We start from the raw sequence: 24,086 nt of genomic DNA on the forward strand, positions 1-24,086 counted from the left end.
ACTAATTGTGTGTAATGGATTAAAAGTGTGGATTTCCTACTTTGATAAACGCATGTTAAAATCATTTGTTTCGTTTTGTTATGTCTTTTTTGAGATGGTCCGAAATTAAAGCGAAGGCGAGATATTTAAAGTTTTCCTCCGTGATTTAGTTGCCATGACATCCAGTGAGCGTATGATTTTTGACGTAATCGGGCGCGACGCGACACTTCAAGTTCACCGCAGTAAGCGTTTGAATGGGTGTGAGGATGGCATCGTCCAAGAAAAGAAAAGTTGACGGAGAAAATAGAGTTTTTAAAGATGATTGGACCGAGAGGTATGCGTTCATTTTGCCCCAATCCAGCACAAAGCCATTCTGTTTAATTTGTAATGAGACAGTTGGAGTTGTGAAGAGTGGAAATGTCAAACGACATTATGAAACAAAACACAGACATTTTGAACAGCAATATCCACAAAATACAGAGGTACGGACAGCAAAACTACGACAGCTAAAGTCTTCGAATCAACAAATAAGTTGCTTGTGAGAGCTGTGACACAGCAAGAGAGAGCTACAGAAGCATCTTTCCGAGTGGCCTGGGTACTAGGCAAAAACAAGAAGCCGTTCTCTGATGCAGAGATAGTTAAGGAGTGTTTAGTGGAGATAGCAGATGCTTTGTTTGAGGGAAAGGAGAGACAGGAGATGTCAGAGAAATTAAAGAAAATCCCACTGTCCAATGACACTTCAACCAGGAGGACAGAGGTACTTGCCCATGACTTAGTTAAGCAGTTAACTGATGATATCAAAGATGCACCCTGCGTTTCACTTGCGGTGGATGAGTCAACAGATGGCACAGACCAAGCCCAGCTATGTGTGTTTGTCAGATACTTCAGCAAGGCAAAGGGGACATTCTGTGAAGACTTACTGGGCCTTACTCCACTCTGTCACACTAGAGGAGAGGACATCTATGAAGCTATCATGCAGATGCTTAATGAACGGGGAATTGATGTCAAGAATATTGTGTCCATCACTACTGATGGTGCTCCAGCCATGATAGGGAAGGAGAAGGGAGCTGTTCAACGTCTGAAAGAGGAGCACTCCGACCTGCTGACATACCACTGTATTTATACACCAGTCCGTGCTGTGTGCGCGCCTTGGAAAAGAATATTCAGACGTCATGGAAACTATTATGAAGCTTGTGAACTACCTGAGAGCATCCTCTGCCCTTCAGCACCGTCTTCTGCGGGCATTCCTGACTGAGGTGAGAATTAATTTGACTTTTTCTACTGTGTTTTTGTGTGTGTGGGTCAATAGGGGATTATTAAGTGATGATCACACACACACACACACACACACACACACACACACACACACACACACACACACACACACACACACACACACACACACACACACACACACACACACACACACACATACACATACACATACACATACACATACACATACACATACACATACACACACACACACACACACACACTGCTGCAGAGCCAAAGCATTTAAATCTTTAACAATTTTAATCAATGGGAAACTAAAGCATAATTAATGCAGGAAATGCTGAATATCTCCCCACTGACTAATGTTAAGTCAACCCTTATTTCACAAATGTTTTTTTATTTATATAATAATTTTTAATTGTGAATAAAATGTAGGAGAAAATGTAATTATATGCATTTGGAAGTATTAAAGGTTGTCATCAAAATCTACTTACAACAGACTTAAACCATTTAAATTTACAGAATTTACAAAGATCATGTATTTATTTATTTTTATCTTTTTTCTTTCTCTTATCAGGTAAATGCTGCTTATGACGACTTACTCCTCCATAACAATGTTAGGTGGAACATTGGGTCTTGGAAAGTTTTTGGGCCATCAGAAAAGATTTGGAAATGTTTTTGTCCCAGCAGAAGAATGTCAAAGCCAGGCATTACTTGGATTTTCTGATGGATGATGACAGCATGGAGCTTGTGGCCTTTTTAGTGGACATAACATCTCATCTAAATGAACTGAATCTGAAGCTCCAGGGCCAAGGCAACACAGTGTGTGATCTGATGGCAGCAGTACGCTCCTTTGAAAGGCGGCTGGAGATCTTTAAGAGTGACATCACAGGGCCACATATCCACTTTCCAACTCTTCTCCAGCAGACTAATGGCAATCACCATCGTCACCATCTTTCCTTTTTGGAGAAGCTAGCTGAAAATTTCAGGATGCGCTTTGAGGGGTTCAATATAGGCAGACAAGTGCTGCTCTGCATTCCATCTCCATTCCTGGTCAAGAATGTTGAGGAGTTTTCAAAAGAAACCAAGAGCATCTTCCCATGGGCAAGCATGGCATCTCTGCAGACTGAACTCATTGACTTACAGGAAAATGTGGCTTTGCAGGAAGTGGACTGTGACACTCTTACCTTTTGGACTAAAATGGTCACAGCTGAAAATTTCCCCAATCTGCAGAAAGTAGCCATCTGTGTTCTTACCATGTTTGGGTCGACCTATCGGTGTGAGTCTGCATTCTCAGCAATGAATGCTGTAAAGAACTCATACCGCAGCAGCTTGACTAATGAACATTTAGGCCAGTGTCTCCGTCTGGCAACCACACCTTTTGTGCCACGTTTTCGGCAGCTGATGGGAGACAGACAGTGCCATTTCTCACATTAGACTGTTCTGTATTTTGCACCATGTTACTTTGGGCCTACCTCTTGTTGTGTTTTGTTAAGAATTTTTTTTGAATTTTTTCAAAAACACCTTATTTTTTAAATAAAATGAATGTTGATTTTTTTATGCATGTTTATTAAAAATAAGTTTTGAAATAACCAATAGTTCCGGACCTTTGACATTGATGAAAATTCAGATTTGGACCTTTGAATGTAGACTTTGAGAACCCCTGTCCTATAGAGATGAACTGCTGGACGCCTCTTCCAATCACATATTCAGGGCTAATCACCTCATTAGCATTCCTAACCGTGTCTCATGTAACTCCAGCGGGCTACTTAAAGAGTTTTTCACCATTTTTCAGCTCGGACCATTAGCAAACAAAATGAGTTCAAGCTGAAGGTCAGTCAGACAAGGTACGGTCTTTGAGAACTCCAAGGCACTGGAGGTGTGCACACAAATGGCAAGTAGCCTACACTCATTATGCATCTAACTGCAGTGAGAAAGGTTTTCATCAGTAACACCTTTGGTTGGGAATGGAGAACTTCTCATTTTTTTTAGAAACACCTGAACCCATTTACCATTAGTTAATGGTTCTGGCACATGTTCTTTCTCTCTACGGCACGCTGTATACACATAGGCTGCGTCCGAAAGCTTAGGCTGCTGACTTGTTGCTTGCCCTTATCAGGCAATGACTTAGCAGGCAGCGTTTCGTGACTCACAAAACTGATTTCGGACAGACTCCTGAGGCAGCAAACAACAGCAAAATAACTTGAGCTTTAAAGGTCCTCTAAGCGATGTCACAAGTTTTTTAGGCCAAAACTTTTTTTTGTCACATACAGCAAACATCTCCTCACTATCCGCTAGCTGCCTGTCCCCTGAACACACTGTAAAAAAACGCGGTCTCTGCAGACACCCCAGGCTCCACAAACGGCAACAAAAACAAACTGGGCTTACCCGCACCACGAAACATAACAAACTGTTCCAGCCAATGACCGACAAGAAGGGTTTAGGGGTGTGGTTTGGGGGGTTAGTGTGCGGATGAGGAGTCTAGCTAGCCTCCGTTTTGTTTGACAATAGTTCGAACGTCAACAAGAAGTGACGTCACCCAGGATCGCTTAGAGAACCTTTAAGTAAATATTTAATAACTACAATAGAAAATTTCTTGCTAGAAATGACATCAAAAGTGGAAAACTGTATGTTAAAAAACATACATTTACACACAATGGGTCTCATTCATGAAACATTCGTAAATATACGAGTAAATATGCGAGTGATTTGCGCGTAAAGAGACCTTCCCGAAAACTCTTCTCCTGATTCACAAATACTTCGTAAACGTCAGATGTGATAGTGAAATGTGTGTGTGTGTGTTAATGAATTCCAATCAGTCGTAAATGGGATACGCGTGCACGTTCATTCTCAATTACCATAAATCCCGCCCATTAAATCTGACTGACAACTATATATGGGCATCATATTATGACATGAATGCGAATGAAAAAAAAAATTTCTCAGATGCAGAAATTGAAGTTTTATTATCAGAAGTTCATTCAAAACGCCACATTTTATTTTCAAGCGTACATAGTGGCATATCGGGTCCTAAAAAAAAAAGGAAGATTGGCAGCATATTACAGATGCAGTTAATGGAGTTTCATCTGTTAATCGAACATTCCCAGAAGTGAGAAGAAAATGGTTCGACATTAAGCTTGAGAGCAAAAAACGAATCGGTTACCTAACGTAACCTCGGTTCTCTCTAGATGAGGGAACGAGTATTGCGTAAGCTAGCTTACGCTACGGGAAAGATTCATCTTTTCTGAGAAATTGAAGCCAAAAATTATCCTATAATTTTGTATCTATTCACAACGCAGTTCAGCTGCAGCAGAGCATGAGCAGGCTAGCTAGCAGCTCATTGGCTCGCTCACAGGGAACTGCTTAAGCCTATGAGGAGACACGAATGAACTCTCGGCCAATGAGAGTCTGACCTGCTCTCATTGCGTCAGAGCCCGCCGAAACGGGCGTGGCCAGAGAGTATAAATTCGCCTCTCAGGCTGTAAATTCTGGTTTTCATAGAATGAAGCGAGAACGCTAGTAGCACAAGCACGGCCAGGAACGCAATACTCGTTCCCTCATCTAGAGAGAACCGAGGTTACGTTAGGTAACCGATTCGTTCTCTTACGAGAGGTTCTCTCGTATTGCGTAAGCTAGCTTACACTACGGGAACACCTGGTCAACGCCGTGCGTGCTAAGCATCCACTATGAGTCCCAGGGGGGACCCCGGGGAACCCTTATGAGTGGGAATAAAATATGTACATGTGACAAAGGCCAGCGGAGCGGGCCGGGGATTTGTGAAGTACATAAGCACATAATAAGGAGGGACAGAACGAGACCGGTCTGCGTGAATAACTCCCTATAGTGCAGCTCAACCAGAAGAGCTGTAACATACTAGACTGCTAGTAGTTTAGCCTGCAAGGCGGGAACTTCCAGATAGTAAAATCTGATAAAGGTGGAGGGGGAAGCCCATCCCGCTGCCACACAAATATCATGAATGGAAATTCCGCTGGACCAAGCCCACGATGAGGCCATGCCTCTAGTGGAATGGGCCCTGATGCCCAGAGGGCATGGCAGGTCTTTTGACGCGTATGCGGCTGCAATGGCATCAACTATCCATCTGGACAGAGTCTGTTTCGAGGCGGCCAACCCCTTGGTGCGCCCACCGAACGAAACAAAAAGCTGCTCAGCTCGTCTGACCGGAGCAGTGCGAGTAAAGTATAATCTCAGGGCCCTGACCGGACACAGGAGATTAGAGTCAGATTCGCTATCGGATGCAGGCAGAGCCGATAGAGAAATAACTTGTGCCCTGAATGGGGTACCAATCGCTTTTGGGACATAACCATGTCTAGGTTTGAGAACGACTAAGGAGTCATTGGGCCCAAACTCCAGACAGGAAGCGCTGCTGGACAGCGCGTGAAGGTCCCCCACACGCTTCACTGACGCGAGCGCGAGCAGGAAGATAGTCTTGAGCGAAAGGTATTTGAGCTCCACGGTGTTTAACGGTTCGAATGGGGGGGCTTTCATAGCTTCGAGAACTATGGAAAGGTCCCAAATCGGCACCGACGGGGGGCGTGAGGGGTTCATCCTTCTAGCTCCCCTGAGGAAGCGGATGACTAAGCCATCTTTGCCCAGTGACTGGCCACGCCGGGGTTCAGCGAACGCCGCGACGGCTGCCACATACACCTTGAGAGTGGAAGGGGACCTGCCCTTATCCAGCATCTCTTGGAGAAAAACTAGCAAGGAAGGAACCTCGCATGACCGTGGGTCCAAGTTTCTGTCGGTGCACCACTTAGAGAACACAGACCATTTAGACGCATAGAGCCTTCTAGTAGAAGCCGCTCTAGCCTGCATGATCGTGTTTAACACTCCTTCTGGCAAAGCAACGGGTAGTCGTTGATCACCCACGCATGAAGCGCCCAGCGCTCTGGGTGGGGATGCCAGAGCGGGGCTATGAGGAGCACCGAGTGGCGTGTTTCCCTGATTCTCTGAAGCACCTGTGGTAGCAGAGACACCGGAGGGAATGCATAAAGCGGGCGGCTGGGCCAGGTCTGGGCTAGCGCGTCCTCGCGTTTTGAGAAAAATATTGGGCAGTGGGTGTTTTCTTCTGAGGCGAAGAGGTCCACCTCTGCTCTGCCGAATATTCGCCACAGCTTTTGGACTGTAAGAGTGTGCAGGGACCATTCGCCAGGGGGAATGGGGTTCCTGGACAGACTGTCTGGACCGTCGTTCAGATGGCCCGGCACGTGCGTCGCTCTGAGCGAGAGCAGGTGACACTGGGACCAAACTAGGATGCGTTCTGTCAGCCGGAAGAGAATTCTGGATCTGACGCCGCCCTGACGGTTTTAGATAGGAGACCACAGCCATATTGTCCGAACGGATCAGCACATGGTGACCGTGAATGCGCGGCAGAAAGCGCGTGAGCGCGTTCTCGACCGCCAGCATCTCCAAACAGTTTATGTGGAGGAGACTCTCCTGAGCTGACCAGGGGCCGAAGGCCGGTGAGCCCTCGCAGACCGCACCCCAACCCATGTTGGATGCGTCTGTCGAAAATGACTTTTCGGCGAGAAAAGGTCCCCAAGGAAACGCCCCGCTGAAACCATTCTGTCATGGTCCATGGCTGCAGAGCTGTGATACAGGTCTGCGTTACCTTTATCAGCTGGCGGCCCGTGGTCCACGCGCGGTGAGACACACGGCTCTTCAACCAGAACTGAAGCGGGCGCATGCGCAGTAACCCCAGCTGGAGCACTGCGGAGGCTGAGGCCATGTAACCCAGAGCCTTCTGAAAAGTTTTCAGAGGTGTGAGTCTGTTCATCTGAAAAGATGCGGCGAGACGCTGCACACGGCGCGCGCGCTGTGTAGACAGACGAGCCGTCATTGAGACCGAGTCTAGCTCTATACCCAAGAAGGAGATAGTCTGACTGGGTTGAAGTGCGCTCTTTGTCCAGTTGACAGAGAGGCCCAAACTTTTCAGATGGTCGAGGAGAACTGTACGATGAGACAGTAGCTCCCTCTGTGATTGTGCCAAAATCAGCCAGTCGTCCAAATAGTTCAGTATTCGCAGCCCCTGACTCCGCTGGGGGGCGAGCGCCGCATCCATGCACCTCGTAAACGTGCGGGGTGCTAGGGATAGGCCGAACGGGAGGACGGTGTATTGATAAACCTGGCCTTCGAAGGCGAAACGTATGAATGGCCTGTGAAGGGGATTTATCTGAATCTGAAAGTAGGCATCTTTCAGATCTAGTGAAATGAACCAGTCCCCCTGGCGCACATGCGCGAGGAGTTTTCTGATAGTGAGCATTTTGAACGGTCTCTTCATGAGAACTCTGTTCAGAAATCTGAGGTCTAAGATTGGTCTGAGGCCGCCGTCTTTCTTTGGAACCAGAAAATAACGGCCGTAAAACCCAGACTCGCTCATAGATAGAGGAACTCTCTCTATAGCCCTTTTGCACAATAGTTTTGCTATCTCTGAACGGAGCAGAGTCACTGCTTCTGGGTTCACAATAGTTTCTAGCCGCGCTCGGAAACCTGGAGGGCGGCGGTGGAACTGTAAGCGATAGCCTAGCCTTATTGTGTTTAGCACCCACTGGGAAATTCCCGGAATAGCTTCCCACGCTTGAAGCGTAACGCTAAGGGGTGAATGGCTACATGGTCCCCGTTGCTGCACACAGCGGGCCGCGCGGGCGCGCTCATAGTGTTTATGACAGCGGGACTTACACTCAGAGAGGAGTTTAAGGGCCGTGTAACAGAGTGAGCAGAGGTGGGACGCGCACACGGGCTCGTGGGCGCGCTTATGCACTCTGAAACTCGAGCGGGTTGGAACCGCTTTATGAGAGTGGGCTCTGTGAGACACACGGGAACTGAAAAGCTTTTGTGTATGAGTGAACACAGTGTTGTGGGCACATTTTCTACACGTGAGGCTTTTATGCTCTTTTTGAGATATCTCTGGGTCGCCGTGAAAACGGTGTTTGTGCACATGCAGTGCTTTGTGTATGAGTGAACACAGTGTTGTGGGCACATTTTCTACACAATAGGTTTTTATGCTCTTTTTGAGAGATCTCTGGGTCGCCGTGAAAACGGTGTTTGTGCACATGCAGTCTTTTGTGTATGAGTGAACACAGTGTTGTGGGCACATTTTCTACACAAGAGGCTTTTATGCACTTTTTTTTTCTTTTTTTTTTTTTTGGATTTCTCTGGGCCGCGGTGAAAACGGCGTTTGTGCACATGCAAGCGGGAAAAGAGACCGGCTTGTTGATGGCGGTGTACACTGCTGCAGTAGCCGTGTGAACGGGGACTGACAGAGGGCGAAACCTTGATGGCGGTTCAGCCATGGTGAGAAATAGCCGTCCTTTTCTCAGCTGAGGCTGGTCACGTGAGCGGCCTGCAGCGGGATATATATATAGCCTGAAATCGGCTGCACTTGTGACGCGCGTCGCGTGCAAGTGCGTGTTAGAAACGTGAGCGCTGCAAGCGGGCACGAGACTATTTTTAGCCTGCAGAGGCTGGACTTGTGACGGCATAAAAATTATCTGCGAGAGCCGGAATCGAACGCGGGTCTCTGGCGCGAAAAGCTTTGTGATACACCACTGAGCCACAGGGGTAATGACACAAGCACAGTAGCGCGAGCAGATAAGAGGGCGTGATAGCAGTAACAGGTTCGGCCTCAGCGGAACTAACACACTATAACCCATTTGTCCAGCTTTATGCTCGGAAATGAGAACGTTTCTCATGAGCGCTGGAGAGCGCGGCCGCTTTCTGTCACGTAAGAGAGCTGGGCGCGAGCTCAGAGCTGCATAAAGATTATCTGCGAGAGCCGGAATCGAACACGGATCTCTGGCGCGAAAAGCTTTGTGTTCCACCACTGAGCCAGGGGTAAAGACACAAACATAACAGCGCGAGCAGATAAGAGGGCGTGATAGCAGAAACAGGTTCGGCCTCAGCGGAACTGATACACTATAAACGCTTTATGTAGCGGCGTTATATGCAGGCGGGAGAGCGCGGCCGCTTTCTGTAACGTAAGAAAGCTAGCCGAGAGCTCAGAGCTGCATAAAAAATTATCTGCGAGAGCCGGAATCGAACACGGGTCTCTGGCGCGAAAAGCTTTGTGTTCCACCACTGAGCTAGGGGGAAGACACAGGCTTAATAGCGCGAGCAGATAAGACGGTGTGATAGCAGCGACTAGTTCGGCCTCGATGGAACTTAACGCACTATAAACCCACTTGCCGGTGACGCGTATGCATGGGGCCGGGCTAGCTCTCTTGTAAAGTAAAGAAAGCTAGCCGCGGTTGGCACAGCTGTAAGCGGCTCGTCCCCCATTCAGCGCTCGTAGGCGGTGAGAGGGGGAGGCGGCGTAACGCTTCGAGTCGAGCCCGCAGGGTCAACAACAGAAGCCCAATCGCAGAGGAAACATCCGCCGTTGGCGAGAGAAAGCTCTGCGTGTCCCAGTCCCAGGCAGAGAGCGCAGAAGAAGGCGGGCTCTGGCGCTGAGAGGGACGCGGCATGAGCCGCAGGTGTGCGAGGCATCTTAAAAAAGACGCTCGCTGCTCTTTTAGATACACACACACAATACAAGAAGCTTTTTGGTAAAGGATATGAATCCGTCGGATGGCGCTAGCTTGCAGGACGGCTGAAGGTGGCGATGACGGCCGGCTTCCTCAGACTCCCAGATGCTCGCTAGAAGGTGCCTTTTCCACGACGGCGGCTTCTCTCAGGATCAGCAGATGCGTGTAGCCTCGCTGAAGATATGAAAAATCAGAATTTACAGCCTGAGAGGCGAATTTATACTCTCTGGCCACGCCCGTTTCGGCGGGCTCTGACGCAATGAGAGCAGGTCAGACTCTCATTGGCCGAGAGTTCATTCGTGTCTCCTCATAGGCTTAAGCAGTTCCCTGTGAGCGAGCCAATGAGCTGCTAGCTAGCCTGCTCATGCTCTGCTGCAGCTGAACTGCGTTGTGAATAGATACAAAATTATAGGATAATTTTTGGCTTCAATTTCTCAGAAAAGATGAATCTTTCCCGTAGCGTAAGCTAGCTTACGCAATACGAGAGAACCTCTCGTAAGAGAACGAATTAGTTCACTTCGGAAAAATAGTATTCAAACTGGAGAAGGACCACCATCACAGATGCTATTACTGGCTCTCATAATAAGAAAAACCGTATGTAATTACTATATATAATATTTTTTCAAAATGTTGTGCAAATATGTACCCGATTAAGGTGAATTAAAATGATGCAGCCTTATTAATGAGCAAAACGTTCGGGTGTTAAGCGCACTATTTACGCGTGGCTGGGAGCAGGTGTAGATAACATTTAGAAAATACGAACATTTTAATGAATCCGAAAATTTACGCCAGAACCACTTTACACACGATTTACACAAAAATTCGTTCTGCTCGTGTTTCATGAATGAGACCCAATGTGACCACCAACCACAACTTTCAGACACCATCTTTATTTGTTTAGCCTAAAGTCCCCATGAAATCAAAATAGAAAGTTTTTTGGCTTTTAGTATGAATATGTTCTTGTTAGCCTTACTGTTATTTATAAGCTACTGTATAGTGTGCTCCAAAACAATAACAAAATTTGCATTAAGAAGATATTCAAAACTTACAGTCTCTCACTTCCGCCAATATGGATCAATGATTTTGATGACATCACTCTGCACTTCAGCTTCTCACCAGATTTTCTGTCCAATCAAATGCTCTCTAGAATCTAAAGCGTCCCGCCCCCTACATTATATATAGACACTGAAGCTGCGGCTGAAATCGTTCACTTGTTCACACAATTACTATTTTCTACATGGTGAATGGCACATATTGCACATATAGGGGATAGGGAACGATTCAGATTTCAATTGCTTTCTATTGGGGCTAATGAAATCTGGTTTTACATTAGTGTCACACGAACCGCTGTAGCGCGCACATCTGCTCCGGTCCAGAGACACGGTAGCACAGAGCGGATCATATTTGCGAGTCGGTGCAAACCACAAAACGTATAATGGGACCCATTTGAATTCTGCACAGAATGCTATATTTTAAAGCAATATGGAGGAGATTAGGAGGAAACTGCAGCTTTACAGAGCTCAACGGCTCTGGCTGATCTGTGATATAAACTAAACGATATTGGCTATTTTAAAAAAGGAGAGGAGCTGGTCAATATGTTTCACCCTATCTTCCTGTTTCAGTGGAAATTATGTCAACACATTAAATGCTTTGCGTTTCAAGACAATTCAGTGGGCCTTTAACTGTCACAGAATGGAACGCACAGGATTGTGGGATATCAAAGACAACGAAGGATACATCTATGAAGGTATCTCAGGAGTAGGGCTGCACGATTAAATCACAATTAACATGAAATCTCGCTTAAACGATTTGGCTTATTGCGATTATGGAATCGCAAAGGCTGCGCTCATTTCTTATGCGCATTTTTGTTTTATTAATCAGTAAGGGAACCATTAGGAAACAGAATCTTTAACAGGTAACAGATCTGGAATAGTTACATTTTTGCAATTCCCTAAATGACAACACAATGCCATTTACCAGACTTCAACTAGACATCTGGCTAAAAATAGCTCTTATCCTAGCCTCAATTCATCAGAGCCTATCAGATAAAAATGTGTGAGGGGGCTTCACTGAAGAAAGCTGAATGAGCTTCTTATCACTGATTGCGCGTTTACCTTGAAGGCTTAGCCGATTCAGAAACACGATAGCACTGGAACGTTGATTGCCTGCTAGAAGCTGATTCGAGAGAATGGGAAGAAGTCATATCAGAGGCCAAATTAAATAATAGCGAGTTGGAGAGCTTTACCTATAGACCAGAGCCAGAGTTTGCTAATATTCTTTGCTTCAGTTAACACGGGTATGAACTTTCCTCAGCTGGCCACGGGAGAAAGTGACGGGAGACAAGGTCTAGGTCTGCACTCGGCTGACCCACGGTATGCATGAACGGGTGCAACTGTGTGTCGTCTACAGTAGCAGTGCGGAGGTAGACTTAAAAACTTGCCCTAGGTCAAAACGGCTGAAACTCACATTCAATAATGAGCTCAGGATATGAACTCTGCAGGAAACCGTGGGCTGAATCTCAATTTGCAACTTTATACTATGCACAAAATCATTGTACTGCTGATTTGGGACACACTAATCATACTCTTGCATACTACAGTACATAGCCGTCACTAGAGGGTAGAAAGGTGGTGATTCTCGGGGCCCCTGGCTGTTGGCTGTTGGCTATTGGGTGGGGGAGGGAGAAGGGTGTTTGGGAGGAGACAACATTTTTACAAAACCTAAACTGGGGTGTGTTTCCCAAAAGCATCGTAAGCCAACTATGGTCGCAAGTTCCGTCGTTATCAGCATAGTTCAACGAGTCGGTGTTTCCCAAAACCATCGTTTCCAAACAGCATCGCAAAGTTGTGTGGTTGGAACGACAGCTCTCGACCTGTTGTTAGAAGCATAGTTTCTTGTTTGCATGACATGTGGACTCAATAAATCCTTATCTTTAGCAAAATAAACAAGCTGACATTCAGTACAATCTATATCTTTAATTTAGAATACAAATGCCATTTTTACGTCTTTTAGTTTGTCAAGAGATTTAAAGCACCTTTTTTGAAGAGTGCGCATTGACCGCATTAACGTTCGTGCTCTAGAGCGTAAGAGCGAGCCTATGGTTGAATCTGGAAAGAAAGAAAAATAACTGAGAAAAATTCAGATGCCATGTCCGTAATTTATAGCAAAACATCTAGCATTAATTCGATCTCAAACAGATTCATTAAAAGTAGTTATTACTCCACCACCTGCGTGACATCATTAACCAACGTGGTTGACGACCAATTTGCGACAGTAAGGTTTCGGGAAACAGTCGTGACTAGCTACAGTATAGTTGATTTCTTCAACGATGCATCATACTATGGTAGTGAAGCAGCGAGTTACGCCGTTGTACGGGGAAACGCATCCCTGAACAGTAGTGTATGTGGCTATTGATAAAAAGACAGCGCAAGAGATAGAAAGATGGGAGGCGGTTAATAATCTGAGAGCGTGAGGTCCAGAAGTCAACAATTTTTAGCACCTTCTGATGTGAAAGGAAAATACATATTGGGTCCCTCACATCCCATAACTGGGAAATTTCTACCACTGCCAACACTTGCGCACAGAAGAAAAGAAGTCTATGTGTAAAATTAAAAGAGAGGAAATCGGCCAGACAGCTCAGATGAATGAAAACTGAAGTTTTCAGTCCACTGAGCCTTGCCGATCAGTCGGTGGTCTGACTGAGGTGAAAGAACCTTCAAAGAACTCTCAACAAAACTCGGCACAACAACATGCAATTTCTTTATTTCTATGGTATAAAGAACTCGAAACAAAATTGCTGCCAGGAGTGAAAAGATGAAAACATTCTTTTATCTCCAGTTTTCCCCACCCTCCTCGACTGTTTTGGGTGGCTGTTTATCCCAATGAGGGGGATGACAGAAGGGGCAGGGCAGAGAAGACTGCAGGGCGCCAACAGCGCAGGGCTTTAGGGAACATAGCCTTCCTCTCCTGTCAGCACTGACCTGCTACAATAATGCATACACTGCATCTTTATTCCCCAGACCTTTTCCAGCACAGAAATAAAACCCAGAGAGTCTACTGCTCTGGTGGAAATATAGACTTTTTTGATATCATCTTGCTGCCCACACTAATGCCTTTTTTTATGTTGTACAAGTGGGACAATGTCACATATGAATGTGCTGCTGATTACTTATTTTAATAAAAAGTGAGTGGTGTATCTGTGTGTATGTGCATGCATTGGCTTTCATCATGTGGTTTTCTATTGTGCCACCTCTATTATTGTGGTATTTATCAATACATTTTAAGGAAAAATGGCAGATTTTGGTAGTTAAAGTATGTATATTAACATTATATCACAATGAAATATATGGTTATAAGTTGTAAATTATACAGGCATTCTGTAAAACTGGAAACATTGTCACTGTTTTTTTTACAGTGAATTCTGGCAACCACAGCTGCCAGTTTTTTTTATTGTAAATTTAATGGGATATTTCTAACTCTAATATATATACACACACACACTTCAGAGCCAGACTGAGAAAAAAACCCACTAATTTCATGACCTTTTGAAGTGAATCACAGCTGCCATGTAGGCTATATGACCACATGAAAACAATCATGTACTTACATAAAAAAAGAGGGAATTTTAATATTGCAATGAGGTCACTAAATTATGCAGAGGCAGGTTAAAAGATGCATGCTTTTAGAGGATTATCTCCAATGATTATATCGCCTGACATGAATGGAAGTGTGTGAGGGAGGGAATTGTGTTATCACACGTGAGTGAACATGGCTTTGATGTTCTGTGTGTTCTAACCTGCACTGTGACCACATGATGAGTCTGAGTTCTCATCAAAGAAGTGTGAAAAACACATTTTCAAACTGTACCTATGTATTTGAGTGTGTCTAATTCTCACACATCATCTCTAGTTATTCTGATGACACAATCGATGCTTTGCATAATACTAAACATTTTCAACTAAAGCACCGGTCTTAATAACAGCAGATTATTATCTATATCAATTTAAATATAGCCTCCTGGGACCCAAGAATGGACTTTTGTCCACTGTAGTGGACATTATATTTTAGTGAATTTCTCTGACATCATACATGTCACATGACACAACCTGGGTGTCCTGTAAAGAGCACATTCAGGACTTTTCAGAGATACCAAATGTTTGGAGGTTTCACCATGAAAACAACTTCTCCTTGGTCTTTAAAAATGTCTGACATTAATTTAGTGATCAAATGTAGCATTCTTATGGAAATATGATAATATATTTTAATTATATTTAAATTGGACTACTTTTTCAAATTGTATTTCATAAAACAACATCTCAGGAAAATGTTAAGGGGTTTCAAATAAAAAAAAATACTTTCTGTTACAGAACAGGGCATTGATTTCAAACGTGTCCACTGTATAGGACATCAGGACTAAAATCATGTTTATCAGGCATTCTGGGAGACACAACAAGTGAATATGGAGATAAATTATACATCAATATTCCTATGAAATATTAGATGATATTATTAAAATGTTGCCAATAATTACTCCAATTGTTACACTTCTTTTTTCATTAAATGTTGCTCCAAGAACACATTAATGTGCAAATTAGATACAGTGTATAGATACATTGCATTGAATGGGAATATTAATTTATGGCCATTTTACCCACATATTGCAAAAAGTAAAATGGTGTATCAATTCATTCCATTATTTCTTTCATAACATAGTTGAGAATAATTTTTATACAAATTTTGGTTGAAAAAATCCTGAAACCCCAAAATTTATTGGTGATTGAAAAAAAATCCCATTGTTTTTGCCTATACATATAATTTCATGTCATTTTATTTTTTAAACAACTTAGTCCTGGCGTCCACTACAGAGGACATAGCATAACGTATGAATAAAATATTATTTTATATATGTGTTTTTTTACCATTTGTTTATTGTGCTCTAAACAGTGTGATGACATGGAAAAAAACTAAATTCAAAAAACTTTTTTTTTCTGGGTCTCAGGAGGATATTTTTCTGAATTGCAGTGGCAGAATGTGTCCATTCGGCATGTTTGAAAACATGAGTAATTCATTCTGGTGGAGAAAATCTTGATGAGGTAAGACCAGACATTGTGGAAATCCAAAAAGTATTCTGCAGTGAAAGTTAATAACATTTGCTGAATTAAAGTTGGCTCATTTGACTTAATTTCCTCCTCAAATTGGATATAACAATCTAGTAGAAGAATGATATTCTACAACTAAAGGTTAAACTTTCAGGATATGGGATTCAGAGTATATCTTTTTAGGGCAAATTGGCATGTTAAATGGTCATTCGTCATTCCATGTACAAATTCCTTCCTCAAACACAATGCATTCTGTGTGAACAGCCCCTAACAGAGTAATTAAGTTACAATTTCGCAACACGGCTGCTTAGTGCTTTTATAAGCTACTGTTAGTGTGTAATGCCATTTCTCTGTGTTATCAGAGTAAGCAAGCTGTTCCCTTTAGGTAAAATTGTTATAGTCCTTACATTCACTATTGCACCTAAGCCCCTTGTGCCCTGGGCTTCCACCATCTGCTGTGCGGCAGGCGGCCTGCGCAAGAATCATATTAACCCCTGGATTATGACACACGCACATCCTCCTCACACGCCATGATTCAAACACAGAGGTTACAACTGACTTCACATGTCAGGCCACATGGAACGGAAGCACCTGCCGCTATGACCCCCAACAATCGAATGCTAATGCTGTCAACTGAAGAAACTAAAGTTTAAGAGGAACATTATCTCTCAAGACATGGTGAAATGCATCATTATAGGAAATCAAAACAGAAACACTCGGTAAATTAAAAGAGAATGACGTATTTATGCACCCCTATGGCAACTCAGTCATACTTTTTAGACTATACAACGCGGCCTTCAATCTTGCATAAGCTTCAGAGTGAAAGTGAATATAATGTATTTATGTTACATAACATACAAGAATGCATCTCCGTAATGGGTTTGACGCAATATATATGCAGAGGAGAAAGCCTAGCTTGTACTACTTTTGTCTCAACTGGCAAATCATAGCTGTTTTATGTATTTCTTATAAGATTTATTGAATTTCAATGGCTGCATAATGCTGTAATAATACAGAAAATTCTCTAAAAGCCTGCATAGCTTGATTAAAAATCCTCACTTAGGGCAACATTTTCACTGCTAGTTTCATTAGAAAATGGTACTGGTTTGACAGTTGTGTAGTAGTTTATCTTCCAAGTACTAGTATAGTCACATTTGATGGTAGCAGTGAATCCTTATATTTTTCATATTGCCCATCTATATAAATATATGCCGTTAAAATTCAATACATACACACATACATACATACAGTACATACATACAGTACCAGGGTTTTTCCTGGCTCAAAACAAGGCGGAAAAATCGTGATATCCTAATAATAAGGTAATTCAATTTGTATTTTTCGTAGACCATCATATAGCCTGTGTTTCCCACAGTATATTTGTGGGTGGAGCTCGGTACCTCGAGGGGGATCCAGGGGCATGCCCCCCGGAGGAAGATTTTATATCTGATATCTTTGAAAAAAGTGTATCTGAGCTATGACTGTCTGTCCGAGTTTTGTCGAGAGCCAGAGGCGGCACGAAATTTGACTCGTAATTCTCTATAATAACCAAAATGGAATTTTTAGGATACCTCTATAATGATAAACATCTTGAAGATTCACTTAAGTGTATTCTGTATATGGGCCATTAAAATCTCATTTTAAAGTATGACAAAAATGCCAACTTTTGTAAAAAAAAGACCAGCGGGTAATTTACAATCTCCTAAAGTGTCGAACGAAAAGATTGAACAGCCAGTAAGAAAGACAGTAAAGACTGACATAGATTGCTTCAACAGCTCAGTAAAGATGATAATTAGATATAAAAAGCTCAGAAGGCCAGCTACTGAACAAGCATTTCTGTGAGAAGCATCAAATGTTTTTGCACAAATGACCTACGTGACGTAATTAAATTGCAATGTGAAGCTTCTGGAGTTTATTGATACCCATCAGGAGGCTGTGAGACCCAGACTGGGCCCATCTGGAGACTGGGAGATGTGGAGGCCAAGTTAAGCCACAAGCGAAGAGACAGAGGCAATAGAGTCCAGACCGGTATCAAATTGATTGAAATGTTCAACATCAGCGCTACATGAGGAAGGGCATTGCATTCAAGAATGCATTCAACTGTGAAAGGCAAAAAAACACAGTCAGGATCTTGGGATCTCATTACAGCTCTGATCAAACCAACTGCATAAAACTTCAGCAAGACATTTGCCGTTATGCCAAAATCACACAAATATGCAAAAAGGTTATATATCCAGTAGAATAATAGTGTAAACTATGCAAAGTTTTGTACCAAACAGTAAAGAAATAGTTCACTTAAAATTTAAAAAAATAAAATACTAAAAAATAAATTACTAAAACTGAAATAAAAATAAAAAATAACTATAGACAAAAAATATATAGACAAACACAACAAAATTACTAAAACTGTCAAATTAAAATTTAAAATGTTTTTAAAAAATCTAATTCGAAATGTTGTTAAAAACGATAATACTAGTACCCCAATGATACTAAAATAACTGATTTGACATACTTTCTTACTCAGAACACAAAAGAAGATGTTTTGTCCAAACAAACATTGAACCCTTTTGACTTTTATTGTACAGGCAAAAAAATATTTTAAGAAAGAAAGAAAGAAAGAAAGAAAGAAAGAAAGAAAGAAAGAAAGAAAGAAAGAAAGAAAGAAAGAAAGAAAGAAAGAAAGAAAGAAAGAAAGAAAGAAAGAAAGAAAGAAAGAAAGAAAGAAAGAAAGAAACGAAGGCAAAGTTTCTTGGGGGAACGCAAACATTTTGTGAGGAAACGCAAAAGCATTAGGCCTAACATATTTCCTTTTTATCCATACAGTTTGATTTAAATTGAAAATTTATAATCAGGTTTAAATGTGCTAAATTTTCAGTACAAAGCACAAAGAATAGTAATGTGATGCAAATATAAATTACAAAATCCTTTGCACACTTTTTTGATGACACATCAATTCCTCGTGCTTGGGATATCCTTTAAAAGCAATGACCCAGGTGTCCATGTTTAATGATAGTCTGACAGGTACATCAATACTCAGCCAAAGCAATGTAATCTCATTTATGAGGCGCAGCCCGAGCTCCCTAAGGACGAATGAACTTCACTGTGCATGCGCAAGAACAGCAATCATAAACCAACAGATCTGCTGGTGGCTGTGGCTGAGACTGAGTTAAATCATTTCATGGATTATGGAATATGAATAGTTGCACACATTAATGTTAAGGCTCAGGTTCAATAAAATATGCGTTTCGTTGCTCACTTTACAGTATTCCTGATCCAGTTTCTTTACAAACGGTTAGCTTTACAAACAACAAGCACAGATCAAGGACTGACAGAATCTTGTTTTTTTACAAGTATATTACAAGGCAAAATAAAATTGCCAACCTTTTACAAAATAGAGGCTTTGGGTACATGAAGATATTACATTTCTCTTCAATCTTCCAAGCAAACACCTATAGGAGAACCAGTCAGACTCATTACACTAACAAATAATTCAACACAGATTCACTAAGGAATCATGTTAATTCTGTTTGACCATTCATTTCAAAGAAACCAACTCAAAAGAGCAACTGGCTCATGATTAAAAATCATGAACTTTTCACTGAATAGCGGCATTTGGGTATGTGAAGATATTTGATTTGATTTATCAAAAATACTATTCTTTAAAGCAGACACTTAGAGGTCTAGTCATTATCAAAAAAAAAAAAAAAAAGCGATTAAACACAGATTCGCTAAGGAATCACAGCAATATTAAAACCGCTTTTACCAATTCAATAAAAAAAGAACTGGCTCACAAATCGAACGTATACAGTACGACTTTCAAGCAAGTTTAACTCTACACATCATCAATATAGCTGAAGAGATATTTAGAGAAAATGCATATTCACTATATGATTGCAATACATTTTCCAGGGCTGCAAAACCCAACCATCTGATATTTCCAGGTTGTCCTTGACTTTGGGAACTCTGGCTCTAATACCTGAAAATTAATAGCTGAAGCAGGCTTGGGAAACATGCCATTCCCATATCCCAGTTAGGGCTAAGAGGATCATATCAGCAGGTGTTGATAATATTCATTCACAGATTAAACCACATATACAAATGTTAATGTAAGTGAACGTATCAGGATGATCTCCCACCAACCCTACCAAAAAATAAATACGATATCATATATGGATTCATTTCTCACTACACCAGCAGAGAAAGTACACTTAGTATTCTTCAATTTACTCAATATTTCAACTTCGACCAACCTGAGGATGGAGGATGATCAGTGTTAGAGGCCAGAATTTTAGATGACAAATTATAAGCACTGAATGACATGCTATGATGGCATTAAGCGTACAAAAACCAGATGTAAGCAAGCTTTAACCCAATGCATGTCCCAAAAACCATATGAATGCATAAAGGGGGTCAAAATGAGCCGTACTGGAATCAGCTTAATTAAATAATTATAGAATGTATATGCACAAAATATTTCAATCATGTACATACAGTAAAACATAATATCAGCTATGCCAGAAATACAAATGTGCCTAGCAGGCTTTGCAGATTATGTAGATATGATCCTTACAGACAGGACCAGCACATCTCTCACAAGAGAGCTTTTGGGCAGATGTTGCTCTGCTTCCTTTTGAGGGAATGAGACCAATACCAGCTGGAAATTTGGACACACCCACACATTCATTATTAATATTATTAATACTTTCAATCCCATTCCACAAAGTCAACCTATAAAATGGGAATTATCCAAAAAAAATATTAACAAATCAAAATATCTTTTCAAGTCACTCTGCAAACTCTGGGACGTGTTTCTCTTTTTCCAATCTCGGGGATGCTGCACACTTGTTGGATGGTTTCCTACACGCTCCGGCCCATAGGCAACAATATATGTTTGCCTTTAAAACTAATTAAAAAAAAAAAACATTTAAGCATAAGGTTTTTTGGATGATGAGAAATGGTCAGATGTGTCCAAACTTTTGACTGGTACTGTACTTTACATATTAAAGAGGCAAGTGTTTGAATCTTTTCTTTTCTTTTAAACCATAATAAGGAAGAAAAAAAAACTGAGTAAATAGTGTTCATTTTAAAAACACTAGTAGTATTAAAACATAAAACATTAATTTGACAGTCACAAACACCATTTTTGAGTAATCTTTCGTAATTAAATATGATTATTGATATTTGATATTATCGACAAAATAGTTTTTATATAGTTTCTGAACCTTTAAAAACTATAACTTAAAAATATGATGATTTTGGGGAGACTTCCATTCTACAGTTTTGAGAAAAACATGGAATATCATGAAGAAATGAAATGTTCCATTAATAAAATATTCCACCTCATCTGGTCATTTTTGCCCCATTTACGCATTCTATGGTTAATTCGGACTGAAGGCCAGCCTGGTGTCCTTTGGATGATGGGGTCTCCGGCATTTCCAATGCGCATCGCTCAACCTGCAAGCAACACACATGGCATTACGCATCCCCAAAAGGCGCACAAAATTACCTTGGTCAGCTGTGCGATCTTCTTGCTCATCTTCAGGTGGAGGTCCTGCGTGTATTCGAGGGTTAAACCGGACGGGAAGGACGTGCTGGTGGATGTTGAAGTGGAGGTGCTGTTATATTTCCCCGTCGAAGCGCTGCCAGCGGGGTTGTAGTAATGCTGCCAGCCCGCTCCAGTCGCCATCTTCACGATATTATATTACTAGCAGCTATGGCTGTAATATAAAGACTGTAATGGCAAATGGTAAAGGCAGAGATGATCCTTCGATCCCGATAGAGCAAAATAATAGAGTGACAGTGAAGGCGTTAATCCACAAGAGTCATTATTTCATCCGGATTAAAATCATCTGCTCCTATTGTAGTCTGTTAGATGAGAGAGTTTAACCACACATTTCGTTGGTTTCCTCGCTTCTTGTGAATTGACAGTAGATGTATAGGAGGAATACATTAAATGTTTTGGATTCCTGGCAGGTGCGTCGCGTTTAAAAGGCCGACGGCGCGTCTGAAACGAGTCCAAACGCCGCTCGTCTGTAGGATGTAAGAGCCGGTACAGGTGCGATCCAGGTTCGAGGCATTTCTGTCGGTTCCCGTGCGTGTGTCTGTGCGAGCGGTTGCTGCACTGAGTCTGTTACCATGGATCATCTCAACAGTTTACATTATGCCAGTGACGTCAGTTCCGTTGGTCACGGTTCTCTTTGATCTCCGCCTCCTGTCTCTCCTTCACTCTGCTCTTTTCACTTTTAGATGTGATGTAATGCAAAAGTCGTTGGGGGAATAAAAGTGATTTTGAAAACGTCCGGGTAGGTGGACAGGAGCTAAAAATAAAACATTAGGCTATTCTATTTTTGTTTCAGATCGTGTTTGAAAATAGGTTTGCTTTAGGCACATGTAAACTCTTGGTTTACTGAGGATCAATTAAAATGTATGAAAATATAAATAGGGGCCTACGGTTAATTATCTTTCTTTTTTTTATATATATATATATATATATATATATATATATATATATATATATATTTAATATGTTTAATGCAAACAACACGGGCTAGTTGTCACAATCCAGTTATTTCAAAAGGTTTATTTTTAATTACTTTTCTGACACACATTGTGACAACATGCCCCAAATGCATATTGAATCTGTCAAACTGTATATGCATTTCAGCAACATTTAAACAGTAAAACAATTACGCAAACAAGAAATTATGAAAAATGACCAGTTCAACAACATCAACATCTCATTTGAAATAATGACCCTTTTCAGACTGTTGTCTTCATTTTATATTTTCCTTTTTAAAACATTTAATACATATTTATAATGCTATACATTGTGTAATATTATAGTAAAAAGAAAAAAAGATTGGTTACTCCCAAGGTTTTTTTTCCTCTCTATTCTGTCACCTGATGGAGTTTGGCCTCTGGCTTGCTTAGTTGGGGACACTTAACAATATTATTGATCTGACTGAGCTGGATGATGACATCACTGTTTTCTGAAATTAACTAATTCAATAATTGATGATATTTGCAACGGATCTGAATCAACACTGAACTGACTTCAGCTGAACAACAGCCAAAATGTATAATTTTTTCTGTTTATCAATCTGTATTGTATAAAGTGCTATTTAAATAAAGGTGACTTGACTTGAGGATGACACAAAAAAACAATTAAAGTAGCAGCGAGGGTGTTTCTAATACAACGGTGAGGGCAAATTTGACATAATATATTTTTCCTTTTTTTGTAAAGTCATGAAAACTCTATCATGGCTTTTTCTTTTGCTATTAGTGCAAATGGAAATACAAAAAATATATTTGTTGTCGTCTCCCGTTCACCGCTATAAAAGTTTAGTTTAGTTTATGACGACTTATGTTTCTGAGAACCCCTGTAAATGTGAAAATCTTCTCATGCATTCCTTTACAATCCACCAATTACACCTATTAAAAAATCTATACTCTGCTGGATATTAAAAATGTCTGCATGCATCCTTGAGGCATCTGAAATTCACGAGCCAATGATTACGCTTTGAAATTTAAAATGGGCCTTTAGTAGAACTGTGAATGTGCATTGTGCACGTATGCTGATGCGTATGCTGGCTAATAACTTGGTTTTCTATAAGGATATTTTGCAGCACACAAAAACAAATATTGCAAGCATTTTTCAACATGCAAACAGTGGCATGAGTGCCATTTTAAGACAGTCTGTACAACCGATATTGCACATGGACTGCAACTTTGTAGAAATATGAAGGAAACACAATCATTCTCTACCACTTTCTCCTCTGGTTATGGTTGAGATGGCTGAAAAATATGGTCCAATGAATGAATCACCTGGGAGAGCAGGTACTGTCACAAAAGACAAGTGATAAATGGACTGCTATTGTTATTCTCCAAATAGCCTTGCATGGCACAGCCCATGGAGAGAGCTGCATTTCCGCACACATAATACCAATGCATTGTTTTGGTTGGGTTGCTGGTGTTGATTTTGCATCTATTGGAGTTAGCAAGTCTCACAGGAAGCCAAGATTATCATTTAGAATGCTAAATGAACCAACCTCAAAGGCACCACAAGTGTTGCATTTGTACTGATAGTAAACTATTATGAGCAAAATCTCTCTAGAAATAATTGATTTACAAAAACTTTATGCAAATGTTTGACAAAAACAGCAAATGGAAATGCTCTTATACAGTCCAACTTCCTCCAGGGCTTGATTAAATATGACTGCACGTCACTGGCAAA

At 41.5% G+C, this 24,086-nt stretch overlaps 1 protein-coding gene across 5 annotated transcripts in view; it reads right to left on the reverse strand.

Annotated features, from left to right (window-relative positions):
- Positions 1 to 24,086, reverse strand: part of fam184ab (family with sequence similarity 184 member Ab) — a 163,979-nt gene that overhangs the window by 131,097 nt on the left and 8,796 nt on the right. Inside the window, exon 1 of one of the 5 annotated variants that reach the window (XM_056269120.1) lies at positions 21,360 to 22,037. The exons of 1 other annotated variant lie outside the window; for it this stretch is intronic. In XM_056269120.1, the coding sequence (XP_056125095.1) occupies positions 21,360 to 21,539 (180 nt within the window). In that variant the 5' untranslated portion in view covers positions 21,540 to 22,037. Of the gene's footprint in view, positions 1 to 21,359; positions 22,038 to 24,086 lie in introns of those variants that run through there. 3 more of the 5 variants (XM_056269121.1, XM_056269122.1, XM_056269124.1) reach the window with 3 other exon arrangements.

The sequence above is a fragment of the Rhinichthys klamathensis genome, unplaced genomic scaffold (assembly GCF_029890125.1).
Source record: "Rhinichthys klamathensis goyatoka isolate OS25496 unplaced genomic scaffold, OSU_Roscu_1.1 h1tg000281l_1, whole genome shotgun sequence".
NCBI classification, from domain to species: domain Eukaryota; kingdom Metazoa; phylum Chordata; class Actinopteri; order Cypriniformes; family Leuciscidae; genus Rhinichthys; species Rhinichthys klamathensis.